Source organism: Hippocampus guttulatus, chromosome 1 (genome assembly GCF_054856545.1).
Source record: "Hippocampus guttulatus isolate MCC_2025c chromosome 1, RoL_Hgut_1.0, whole genome shotgun sequence".
NCBI classification, from domain to species: Eukaryota; Metazoa; Chordata; class Actinopteri; order Syngnathiformes; family Syngnathidae; genus Hippocampus; species Hippocampus guttulatus.
In genome coordinates, this window is record NC_141261.1 from 451,776 (window position 1) to 464,874 (window position 13,099).

At 42.6% G+C, this 13,099-nt stretch overlaps 1 protein-coding gene across 1 annotated transcript; it reads left to right on the plus strand.

Annotated features, from left to right (window-relative positions):
* The first annotated feature begins 730 nt into the window (after window positions 1–730).
* spo11 (SPO11 initiator of meiotic double stranded breaks) lies at window positions 731–8,302 on the plus strand. The gene is made up of 13 exons (XM_086129748.1): window positions 731–1,219; window positions 1,688–1,798; window positions 2,371–2,459; window positions 2,676–2,742; window positions 2,827–2,935; window positions 3,881–3,967; window positions 4,980–5,016; window positions 5,126–5,235; window positions 5,347–5,446; window positions 5,732–5,769; window positions 6,640–6,716; window positions 7,359–7,470; window positions 7,831–8,302. Exons 1-13 carry the CDS (start codon window positions 1,182–1,184, stop codon window positions 7,948–7,950), a joined length of 1,095 nt encoding a protein of 364 aa, XP_085985874.1. The 5' UTR covers window positions 731–1,181; the 3' UTR covers window positions 7,951–8,302.
* The last annotated feature ends 4,797 nt before the right edge of the window (window positions 8,303–13,099 follow it).

A 13,099-nucleotide genomic window follows, 5' to 3' on the forward strand; every position in this document is an offset into this window, starting at 1 on the left:
ATGTTTTTTATTTTTGATATGATTATTATTATCACATTGATGAAATTAGGTATTTAATTAATCCTGCTGGTAAAATAAGATGCAAAGGCAGCAATGTTCACACACAAAAAAAACCACACAGATTTGTAATTCTTTCTGAAGTGTAACTTATGATATTGATTATAAAAGAGGACATTCGATTTAGAATCTGACATACAAGTATACAGTATATTTACTTTTCGCATGCCACACGCGGAAGTAAATCACGCACATGGCATATCATCTTGGCAGATTGCAGGGAGAAATATTTGATTGAAAGGGGTACCGAAACAACGCTGCACCTATTGAACTCGGATGGCGCCTTGCTTGAAAGCGTTTTGCTGGTACAGTAAGCAGACTTGCAACTCTCCAACAACTCATTGGCTTCCCACGTTCATATTTTGTCCACAATAGGACTCGCTTCCAAGGCCGAAGGCCATGCAATTGAGCGACTGCCGCAACGTGTTATTGCAAACAGTATATTTATGTCCTGTACATAGTGTACAGAAGACTATAAGCAAAACAGAAAGAAAAAAAATGCTTTACAAAGCCAAGCAAGTATTCAAAAAATATATACTCAAAGCAGTGGAGGAAAATGTTTTTATGCTTGCATATCTACAGGCAGTAACAAATATACTGTATATTATGGAAAATGTAGGGTATTATTTGTACAATCGGCGCAATTCTGAAAATACAGTATGATATTGCCACTACTGCCATCAGTATCAATAATATAGACTGAATATCGTACATACTGTAAATATCGCCGACGCCGTGCCAGGCCGGAACATATGTCAGAATTTGGTAGGTTTTATCTTTTTTCACAAATCTTTGTATACTACTGGTCTGTCCAAACTTGTGGTTGTTATCTACTCGTATGTATGTGTGTATGCATTTGTTCATTCATTTTTACAAACTATTCATTATAATTGTGTGCTAGTTGTGTTAGTGTAAGAAACACCCAAAAAGCTGAAATAATTTTAACAAGACAACATTCTGTATTATTAAGCAGCGGGCATACGTGGGAGGGAGCAGTGAGGGCGCGCTTCTCGTGTTTCGCTTCGCGTGGCTTTTGATAGAGAGGCGAGGGACGGGATTTTTCAAGCGGATTTCTTCCCTCAAATTGATCATCGTTGGCTACCCTCGTTGAACAGCGCAAAGCCATGGGCGACCGCCAGCGTGGAGATGAAGAAAGTAGTTTGTAAGAGAAATATTCTTCCTCATACTACCAGCCGATACAGTGTAACGCAATGTGACACTGATTTGGGCTAGCTAGTCAGCATTAGATTGTAAATTTGTCAAAAGCTCGTTTTTTTGCAACACATGTAAACATCACATCGAGAGGGAGTACGGTATATTGTACATACGTGTACACGTACAGTATAATGTGTCACTTCTCTCTCTGAGCTTGATGCTAAATTGCTCTTAGCATTTTTAAAGGCATTTTGCACACGTGCGCCCCACGTGTGTTTTCCTGTGCCGTATTACTAGACAGAAAGATTCTTATGTAATTTGATAAAGACTAACCATATACACGTGCATGCTTCTTAAACTGATAGGTATTTAAAGTACAAGTATTTATATGATCTTAATAATTTACTGCGATGCTAATCGTGCCATTTGCGGCGGACTTGACTGCGTTCACAATCAGTTCTACTTGGCTCTCCAGGGAGGTTTTGAAACGCATTGAAAATGTCATCCTGGAAATAGTAACTCATCTGGCGAAGGATGAGGCACCAGCCCTTGTGCTGCCAAACAGATCCAGCTGGGACAATGTCAGGTGATTTCTTTTCATCAGATTAACATATGGCATGTTCGTGTACCTGACTGAATTTGAAAAGATAACAGAATGATTTTGTGCTGAAAAATCAACATTTACCTTCGTGGGTTTTTGTAGGCATTTGGGCCACACGAGACCACCAGCTTGTTGAATTTCTTTCCAGAGGGAAGAAAAACTGCCCCTGTTCGAATTTGCACGACGGAGAGTTCAAAACGACCATACGGGGTAGCCAGGTGTTAGCAGCGAAAAAATGCGCTTTGGACCACAGAAAGTGAAGCTGAAATAACTTCCTGCTGCTCAAAAGATGACCGAGTAATTAAAAGAACACGGCACCTAATGTGACTAAGCTGTTTAGCAAAGCGCACATTATGGGTGGGTGGGGGCTTCCTAAAGGTAGCCCTCAGGCTGTGGGGAATTCTTGATTGCTCACATGTGGCAGAGCAGTTTTTCAAAGCTGTACAATATGTCAATTAGAATGTAGCACACTCTTTGTCGTACGGGACCGAATGCGTTTTTTAAATCCTCATGTCATTCATTTGTTCTTGAGAACCTTAATGGAATCCTTCTTTCAGCTTTGACAGTGCCATTGGGCTTCAGATGAGTTCAACAAGTGCTGTCCGGACGATCAGAAGTGACTGCCCAAAAACTGCCACCACATTTTGTAAGATCACTTGCACTCCTTATGTCCTTAAACTCCGTTTCAATGAATTACTGTGTTTTTACTTGCATAAATGAGAAATAAAGTCCAGTAGGCCAGGGGAATATTTTTTTTCACCACCTGGATATCACTGCATGGATTTTCACACCAGTCCTTTCCAAGATTCGTATTAGGCTTCAATCCGTACGGAATGTTTTTTTTTTTCTCCTCTGTTTGAAGCCCAGATTCTCAAGATTCTCTCTGTGACTTACACACTCGTGCAGAGCAACTCATATGCCACAAAAAGGTCCTAATTTCAGCATGCAGTTCCTCTTTTATCAACTCCAAATCCTCAAATCAGCTTTTTATTGATCTTTTTTCTTCTCCACAGAGACATCTATTACAACCATCCACAGCTGTTTGGCTCTCAGAAAATTGTTGATAGAATAATGGATGATGTGTCCTGCATGCTCAAGATTCCTCGAAGATCTCTTCACGTGGTGAGTGTGTCCAATTCCACGGGCTTGAGTATGTTTTGTTTTTGTGCTGTATACCGGTAACAACAACACAACATTTGATCACATCGCATCTATAGGGGTGTTCACGCGGCACACATTTGCATCGGTGCATCACCGATGTATTTTGTTGTGATATATCTTACACCGGTGTAAATGTTGTGGAGCGTTCACACGTATAATGCTGCTTACTAAAGAGAAGCGTGTTAACCCCGGCGCAGCCCCACTTGCGTTCGCACAGCACTTTCTGCGGCCGTGCAATACAATATACGCATTTTTAATAAATAAAATATGAACACGTGTACTTCCTTTTCCCCGCCTTGTTTGTGACATCGAAAAACCTCGGTTTATACTTCTCCGCACAAATAACGCTGTGGTCTGTCAGACACCGTAAAAGGATGGGAGAGAGAAGGGAAAGAAGTGCAAACAACCCAGGATGCAAGTTACGCAATACCCGTATGTAATCAACTCTTCTCACGCGTGGCGAGTCTACCCCTGTAACGTTCAAACGTCCCATTTTATATCGGTGCTGCCCCGCAAACTAGCATTTACTGCGGAGTGAAATTTTAAACCCCCTTCTGAGCAGGGTCAAATTTGCTCCGGTTGAAGCTCTTTTCGGGGGCTGCGCCGGGATAACTTTGCATGTGTGAACGCTCTACGGGGGGCAGTCCCGGTGCCACGTCGGAGTAAAAGTTGCCACGTGAACACCCCTTATGGTACAAAATGCTGTTTTTCCTTTAGCTTAGTAAGGGCTGGGCGATATGGGGCCAAATTTATATCCCGATATTTTTCAGCCGATTGGTGATGCGCTATATGCTGGTGTATGTGTACAGCATACCTTTGATATTTTCTCATGCTCTTTGATCATTGATATCGGGTGCATGTCAAAGTTAGCCGGAATTAACGTAGTTGCAATTTTGACCCCGACAGTTGGCCACGTCCAAAGGTTTAATCTCGGGTGATCTTTGTTATATGGAGGAGGACGGGACGAGGATCAACTGCCATTCAAACTCCGCTGTAAGTTCGACTTACTCCATGAGTCGAGTGAACTACTTCAGATTTTTTTCTCTCTCAATGGGTCGCAGTTCATATATTAGTCATGGAAGTAGAAGCATTACAAAAGCAAACATAAAAACAAAAAACTATAGAATCGGATGAGATTCAAATCAGGCCTCGATTTTATATGGATAAAAATCTAGAGGTACGAGAATTAACTGTTAAATGTACTAATCAATTATCAAATTAATCATTAACTATTTTTAAATAATGAACCAATTCTTGGATTTCTGTAACCCTCCATGAAAGGAGACCTTGTGTTGAATCAACCGAAAAAATTGGCTTTGATTTTGCTTCGCAATGATCAACATGTTTGCATATTTTCTGACAAGTTAATGGGCCAAACCAGTTACAGAATCATTCTTGATGTATGTTTGTGCTACACAGATTTTTATTGGGATTTAATCAGAATTGAGCAGTGCCCACCCAGTCGCATTGCCCATTGATTTAATAGTCAGAAGATCTTCTCTTTTGATATTGTATATCATTGCGGAAACATTTTATCTTCATTTATTCTTCAACTCTTTTATGTAAATGCGCTTGTCGTGTGTTTTCGAAGGCCGTTTTCGAAAACTGACTGTAAAAGTGGGTGGTGACTGATCGCGGGGAAAAAGAAACACTGCTCACTGCCGGTGGTCTGCTTACTTCCGACTGGAAACGGGACGCACGGTTGTGTGTCAATCTTCATCCTGACACAAATGAGACAAATTATGTCGTTCACGTCAGAGGGCCGAGTTCACAATACCGATGTCCGCAAACTAAACTCGCCGCTTGTTGGTGCCTCCAAGACTCGGTTCTTGTGGTTTTTCAGCGGATATTGTGCGTATTCAAACTTGGATGTGGTGAGCAGGGTGCCCTTTTGCAAACCATTACACAAACAAACCATTGCGGGTCTTGGGGCAGACAGAAGTATGCATATTGGGGTACGAGACATGAATGTTTCCTCTAAATCTAAAGTTGTATCTTGTTTTAGGCTGTCGCCGTCTCATCCAACATTGCAGGCATCCGTAGTATCCTTTCATTTATTTGTTCAAGACTGTTCCTGTACTGGAGCGGGGGGGGGGGGGGGGATTGTGCTAATTGGCTGCAGGGACTGTGCTTTGCCTGAGCCATGCACAGATATTGTATCGTCTGCCAAATTCATTCTAGTAGTTGAGAAGGATGCTACATTTCAGAGACTTCTTCAGGATGACTTCTGCACAAAGCTTTCTCCATTAATCATGATCACGGTATGTCAAACGTTCTTTTTATCTCCAATCTCACATGGACGAACGACACTTTTAATCTGTTGACTCGAAGCACAGCTGTCTATTTTTTTTTTTTTTAAAAATGTGTTTCAGGGCAAAGGCTTTCCAGATGTGAACAGCAGGTTGATGGTGAGAAAGCTCTGGGACGTGCTCCGCGTCCCCGTCTTCACTCTGGTGGATGCCGACCCGCACGGTACTTCTGCTTGAGTGCAGCCCTGTTTTACATCTCGTCCAACGAAACGTATTTCTTCTCACTAAACGGTCGGCGACTCAAAGCACCCGTTAGCTCTCCCAGGTTGTCTCTTCAAGCTATCATTCCGCCAGGTCTAATCTCTTCCAGACATTCAACTTCTTTTGTGTTGCGTGGCAGGACACATATGTAATGTTTTACTTTGTTCTGAGCTCCGTCGCACGTCTCGCAAGGTAATTGCTCTTGGATGTTGGTGATTGTGGCATGTTGTGTCTCCGATTTTCCCAGGCATTGAAATCATGTGTATCTACAAGTACGGATCGGTGGTGAGTCCCATTTGATCAAGTATCGCTCCATTCCGTCTTATCCACTGCGGCCAACTTTGCGTTTGGGCCTTTGGACACCGTACTCGTACAATCCGCCGTCAAAGCGCCCATTCATTGTGTATGTGCCGCCGTGTAGCAATTGGCGCGGCCGCATGCCGCGGTGGCTGGCAGCGCGTGAGATGAAAAAGGTTTTATTCAGACGGCAGCGCGCTGTGACAACATCTCTACGTATTCAATAGCAAAGATGGCGGCGGAGTGATTTCAGAGTGATAACAGCGAGACACTTTGGCAGAGTTGCACGTTAAAAACAGCACGGAGAGGGAAAAAACCCCAGCTATTTGGGGTAAAGGTGCAACAAAGGTTTTTGCCAACCGCCAAAAGAAAATAGGATGTGGAAAAAGAAGTCATGGCAACTCATGTGACATTTGTTGTTAATTTGCTGTCGTCTCCCTCTCCTGACAACAAAAGAAGGGAACGCCCCCCCCAGCTAGCTCGCTTGTTTCGCATGTGGCATCTGCCACAACAAGTTACAGCACGAAAAGATGTAATAACTTACCAGGATTCTCCCTTTGGCCATAATGCGAGACAGGATTTTAGCTACGGTAAGCCTATTTAAACTAAAAACAAGTACTTTTCCATAATTAGAAGCATACGTTTTTAATCCACCCAGAAATCGTTCGCTGCCATCAACACATTTAGAGGATTAGGGATTGCTGACTTTGGGTGTGAGTCACACTTGAGTATGAGTCACGGGACCAACCAAACTATGAAAAAAAGTGCAATTTATAGTCCAAAAATGCTGTATGGCCAACAGACATGTGAACCCTTGTACTGATGTCAACATTTCTTTCTTTCTTTTTTTTTTGATAGGCCATGTCATTTGAGGCCCAAAGCCTGACCATCCCCAATGCCATGTGGTTAGGCCTCCTCCCCTCGGACCTCGAGAGGTTTGGGCTCAAGTCAACTCCTCCTGACTATTTGTTTTGATTTATGTCACTGTTGCCGTCTCTCGTTCGTAGGTGTCGAACTCAGGTCCCGGAGGGCCGCTGTGTCCCGCATGTTTTCCGAGTCTCCCTGTTGCAACACACCTGATTCAAGCGAACAGGTTCGATGTCAGGCTTGCGCAGAGCTTGCTGATGATCTGATCATTTGAATCAGGTGTGTTGCAACAGGGAGACTTGGAAAACATGCAGGACAGCGGCCTTCCAGGACCCGACTTTGACACTTCTGCCGAGTATGCTCTAGTTTATCGCTCGGAGGTCCTGAGAACAATAGATTAAATTTAAGTTTAAGCTAAATCGGGGGAGGGGGGGGGGGGTTGTTCTGAGCTGGGATTGAACCCAGTATCTCCGCACTGTGAAGTCACGCTAACCGCTCAACTACCGGGCCCGCATCACATTATACAATTGGGTAAATGCTCATTTGCGGTGCAGTTTCCCCCCCTTGTGGGGCTATTGGTAAATTCCAGTGGAGCGACTCACCATTTGACAAAATACGTCAGCGGTTTGTCAATTTTGAAGAGTTTTTCAGTAGCCTGCCGTGACATGAAAAAACAAACTCAGTGGTAAAACACTAATTTGATTCTTGAGGTTGCAGATTCCTCGGAATGCTCTGATCCCCCTCACCGAGGCGGATGAAAACAAACTCGGCAGCCTCCTCAAAAGGCCCTATGTGACGGCCCAACCGGAGTGGCTGAAAGAGGTCGGAGAGAAAAGAGATAAACCATTGATTAATTTGGGAACGGCGTATGCCATCAGGGGTGGCCAACCTGCCCTTGAAAAATTCCACTTGTCGATCTTGCACTGTCACTTGTATTTCCCAAACTAATGTCCTTTTCTTGTGTGGGTCTTCTAGGACTGGGCAGGGTGCTTTTTTTCCCCATCTTTGTGCTCATCCAGTTTGCCACCCTCTGCTGTATATTTAACTAAGGATAACTTGTACAATCAATTTTTGTCATTAATTACAATAATATAGGTACTATATTAATGTATTGAGTTCCTTCTTTGACATCATACTCGTGTGATTCGTGGGTGTGTAGTTTGACCTCAGCCTGTTTTGTAGATGACGTTGATGCAGAAGAATAGAGTCAAAGCAGAAATACAATCGCTGGCAGCCATCGGTCCGGATTTCCTCACCAGCATCTATCTGCCCAACAAACTGCGCTTTGGGGGCTGGTTATAAGTGCAATGCCGCCACCTCGTGGGAGAAGGACTTAATGACAGCATTGGTCGGAAATAGCGTTGTATGGAATGGATCCGTTTTAACCTTTACTGTCAAAATGTCTTGTTTATTTCACATGCATGTACATTAATTCTTCGTATTTTCATACGATTTATGTCAGATTGGGGACGTCACGTTGCGCGTGGTCATATTTGGGCAATTTCTCTAAGCAAGTTTGCCGGAGAAGGAAAAGAGAATTTGGAAGAGGGAATGGCTGTCAAGATTAAAACACATTTGCGTCAACAGAAGAAATGTGGGATCATAAAACATGCGATTTATTACAAGTATTAGTCTTTAAACATATTTTCAGATTTTCCAGATCTGTTTTTTTTTTATATTTATGTTGAAACAATGTCATAATTATTGAAATTAAATAAAAATGGGTTGATCTCAAACACTTGCATACAACGGCAGATAATGACTGTCCCGTTCATGAAGTCTCTTGCGCGTTGAATTCCGCGTGTGTAGATGTCTGCGGATAATTTGCCTCGTAGCGAGTAGTGCAGCGGTGTCAAACATGCGGCTCGCGGCCCCCAAGGAGGTTCGATCGGGTGCGCGGGATCATTTAAAAGTGAAAAAATACACAAAAGACACGGAATGAATGTTTTGATAAGGTGCAATTCACGGAGCATCCGCTAGGGGATAGACTGTTTTGATTAGAGTAGAAGACAACATTGTTTTGATCAGAGAAGAGGACAACAGCCGCCTCGGTCTGTCACTGATAGAGCAGACACACATCAAGGATATGTGAATATTTTATTCTTTACATTTAATAGCACTCTCCTTAGTTTGGAGGGTGTAGGCAGGGATTAAATTTAGATTTTATATGCACATGTGTAAATGGTTTAAAAATTTCCTCTCTTTATAAATCTCGTTTAATCTTAAAATTCATGACTATATTTTTAATACCGGTTACTTGTGAAGGTTTTGTGCCTTTTACGATCAGAGGGATCAGTTGTAGCAGAGTATGTTACAATTTTGATGGTCCGGCCCACTTAACATATACCGAGGCCTTATGTGGCCCACAATGTGAAATGAGTTTGACACCCCTGGAGAAGTGTATTGTGATATATTTTTTTAACACTCTTTGGTACCACTATAGAGCTGGAGCAAGTCTTTGAGAAGCCTTCCTTTTTGCCAGCTGACTGCTGCTGATTAAATGTTGGCGGTTAGGCCATCCTCTGTTTGCACCACTCTTGGATGAGAGTGCATGGATTTAGCCATGTTTTGCCGGGCTTTTTTCGTCTGTCAAACGAAAGTGGACTGGGATGTACTCGGGTAACAAATAGAAGGGTGACACAGTAGGGATAATTTACAGGATGCTGGAGAGATGTACTGTACGTATCGTGAATGTCGTCATTTCACAGTTGGGAGTTCAAGGCTCAGTAAGCCAGTGTCCCTTCCTGGGATACGGAACTAATGTTCGCTGCTAACCCTCTGCTTGATGTCCACAGAGTGTCTGGTAAAAACAGGCAGGAGGGAGGAGCAGGGTGTATTTGAAGAATTGTATTTAAAACAAAGAAAACTAAATCCCAAACACACAAAGTCCAAAGTATCAAACAAAATCCATGACTAAAGCTAAAACATAACAATGAACTAAACATGACAGAAACTAAGAGCAAACAGCAACACGCATGACAGTAGCAAGAAGCCACGACGACCCGACACCGAGTTTTCGGGCGGGAGTCCTTTTATACGACTAATTACCAAATGACCAACAGGTGTGCAGCTGCCGGGGGAGCCCTACAGTGCCACCTGGTGGTCCCTAAACCCAATCATGACACCGAGTTTGACACCTATTGTACTTTTAACAATTTTATAGACAAATGATACTATTTATAGTCACGCAAGGGGGGGGGGCATGACAGAAAATAATTGAGAAGCACTGGGCTTGAGAGTGGTAGAAAAAAATGGTCTCCGACCATTTCCACTTTGCCTATACAGTATATCCAAGCTGTTCATTGTTCTTAATATACACTTTCTGAATCAGTAATAAATGTGAAACCTAGGCTGTGGACAAACAAAGACGTTTTTAGAGATGATCGGTTTTCTGATGATTAGGGCTCATGTACACCTACGTCGCACGGCTATTGTGTCCTGTACTGGACCTGCCGGGCGGTTCATTCATCGAGGCATTTCCAGACTTCGTTGATTTCACCACACGGGGGCGAAGTTGGTTTCAGTGTTGGCCGTGACACGAGCGCCTCTCTCCGCCGATGACCCATACTGTACTCGGATATGCGGTTTGAGGCTTTCATGATGAACCACCACTGAATGGTATCAACGACGAACCGGATATTGCATTTCCTCTTGAGATAACGCAAATATGCCCGCATTGTGTTTTGCTGCATGCGCAACACTGACGAGCGTATAGATCATTAACACTACTGTGTGGAGGCCTACTTGAAATGTTAACCTGAAATCATGAAGGGGCCAATAATTCTGATGCAATTATTTTTTGTTATCCATCTTGCAGCGCGGTAGGATGAGGCTGTACGGAAAAAAAAAAAAGCTAATCGGATCCGGCCCACTTCAAGGGAGGCAAAACTCCCCTCGCTTCCGTGCCATCTCTGCATCCCGTCTGGGGCTGCGAGCCTCCACTCCAAAAAGTACAAATGAAAATCAAATACCGCAAAGATCGGCAAAATTGTGCATTACGGTTTTGTGCCGCTTATCCGCCATGTTGGCCTACTTCAAAATAAAAGCATTACAAATAATAATTAGGAATTACTACTTTGGATTTAAAAGTATTACATCCCGGTTTTAACAGACGCGGTCCCAGGAAATTTCTGACGTTTATTTGAACTCTGTATATATGCATCTGCATCTGTATACCCCTGATTAGAAAAAGAAAAAGATTAAAACGTATCGCTTTGTTTTCCCCAAACCATTCCAATTCTGTGGGGAACTAGACTATCTTAAGACTCCATTTTTGATACACATCTGGTGTTGCATTTCAAAATCAAAAGTCCAATTAAATATGCATATTTGACTGTCATTACCCCTACCCCAAAGAAAAGAATCAAATAAAAATGATTCAAAATAATCCTTTTATCCTAAAGTCAGACCAATTCTCGGAGACATTGGACTGTCCCAGCACTCCGACAAAAACACTTTCATACAGATGTGGTGTTTCATTAAAAAAATAAAAAGTCCTCTGAAATCTGCAAATTTGACAGATTATCCATAATCCCTTAGTTATCCCACAAACAGTCCATCCAGTCCTGGGGAACTCTCGACCATCCCACGACTCCACCAACAATAACATTTTTTGTTTTGAAACACAACAGCAGATCAATATGAAGCCTTACAATAACTTGACCACAAACCCCCGGACATGGGGCGGCAAATATTATTTAAAATTTGAAGCGATGTCAAATGAACATTAAACAATAATAGCGACATTCTCTCCTCTGGCTGATTGATACAGCGCTTGATCTCAAGGGACAATTTATATGACCTCACAGAACTTTGCAAACATCTCAAAATGACCAAAATTATACAGAGCGCAGGGAAGGAAAAGAAAGAGGAAGAACAAAAGCAAGATGGGTGAATGAGAGGTTACGTTTTTGCGCCTTTTGGTTTATCCAATTAGTGATCACAATACAATTAGTTGGACATTAACGAAACTAAGAAAATGTTTCATTTTAATTGTGTGACATGTTATCATAAACGAATAAAAGGCAATGTTAAAAAGTCAACTTCTTTTGCAAGTGTATGTAAATCGTCAAAAGAGGCGGGCACTATCAAATCTCACCTAGGGCGCCGCATCGACGTGGCTTGACTTGGAGCGGCCACCGTTGCTACAGTAATCATAGTTACGGTGCCATCGGCGCTTCACAAAGTGCCATCGGTGAATTGAAGGAGGCATTTCCTCTCATGATTTCTTGCGGCGACACTTGTCGCTGTGTTGAACGTGTGTCACGTAGCGAGGTGGTGGCGGACCCCAAAAAGCAGGCAGGAGGGAGGAGCGGGGTGTGTTTGAAGAAGTGGATTGATAAAACACAGAAAACTAAATCCCAAACACACAAAGTCCAAAGTATCAAACAAAATCCATGACTAAAGCTAACACATAACAATGAACTAAACATGACAGAAACTAAGAGCAAACAGCAACACGCACGACAGTAGCAAGAAGCCACGACGACCCGACACCGAGTGTTCGGGCGGGGGTCCTTTTATACGACTAATTACCAAATGACCAACAGGTGTGCAGCTGCCGGGGGGAGCCCTACAGTGCCACCTGGTGGTCCCTAAACCCAATCATGACAACATGCTACTCTGTGTAATACACATTCCTTGCAATGGTGTTGTTTCTAGTCTTGTATCAAAATGTTGCTACTTTTGGTATTAAATTGTTGTGACTTTTGATGAAACCCTTAACAAAAAAAGGTGGTGCAGTTAGTGTTGTATATATTCTAATGCCCTGCTCCTATTTTTTTACTTCGATGTGGAAATGTAGTTGTAATGAGAAGGGGAGAACACGATTAAATCGATGAAGGCACTTTTGTCTTTCTTTTTTTTCCTTTTTGCTAATTTCAAAACTAGCCCAAGGGTCATAGGAGTTTGCATGAAAGTGTTAGTGGAAGGTCTTAGGCTGGTCAAGTCAATCACTAGACCCTAACCCAAAAAGCATTCATTTCACCCGCTGAAGAGGAAGGAGACTGAAGCGAGAAGCCTCTAGATACAAAAACCTAAAGAGGCTGCAGTAAAGGCCAAGGAAACAATTTGAAATGATGAATACAACGGTCTGGTGAAGTCAATGGGTCGCAGGCTTGATGTAGTTTCTGCAAGTAAGGGTTTTGCCACCAAATATTCCATGCGATTGATTGAAAGTTAATAGTTTCCTTCTTCTAATGGCATTGCATTTGGTGCAACGGTCTGTAGCGTAATGTGCAGGTGCCATTGTTATTTTTAATTCCATCCTGTCCACAAATATAGAATGGCCGAATGGCCTGCATGCGTTGCCAAAGGCCGCACAACAACAATGAAACACATCAAATATCTTCTATCTTGTATTTGATACAATATCGAATAAAGAGTTATTGGAAAGTTTTTGTTTGATGCGGTTTGCAAATTTTCATTTGTGTCTGTAATTCGTTCTAACCAA

Excerpts from the sequence above, each read along its gene's own strand:
- spo11 (XM_086129748.1), top strand. The coding sequence starts at position 1,182 with ATGGGCGACCGCCAGCGTGGAGATGAAGAAAGTAGTTT. Across the intron at positions 3,968-4,979 it reads ACTGCCATTCAAACTCCGCT|GCTGTCGCCGTCTCATCCAA; the intron begins GTAAGTTCGACT and ends ATCTTGTTTTAG. Across the intron at positions 5,447-5,731 it reads GGTGGATGCCGACCCGCACG|GCATTGAAATCATGTGTATC; the intron begins GTACTTCTGCTT and ends CGATTTTCCCAG.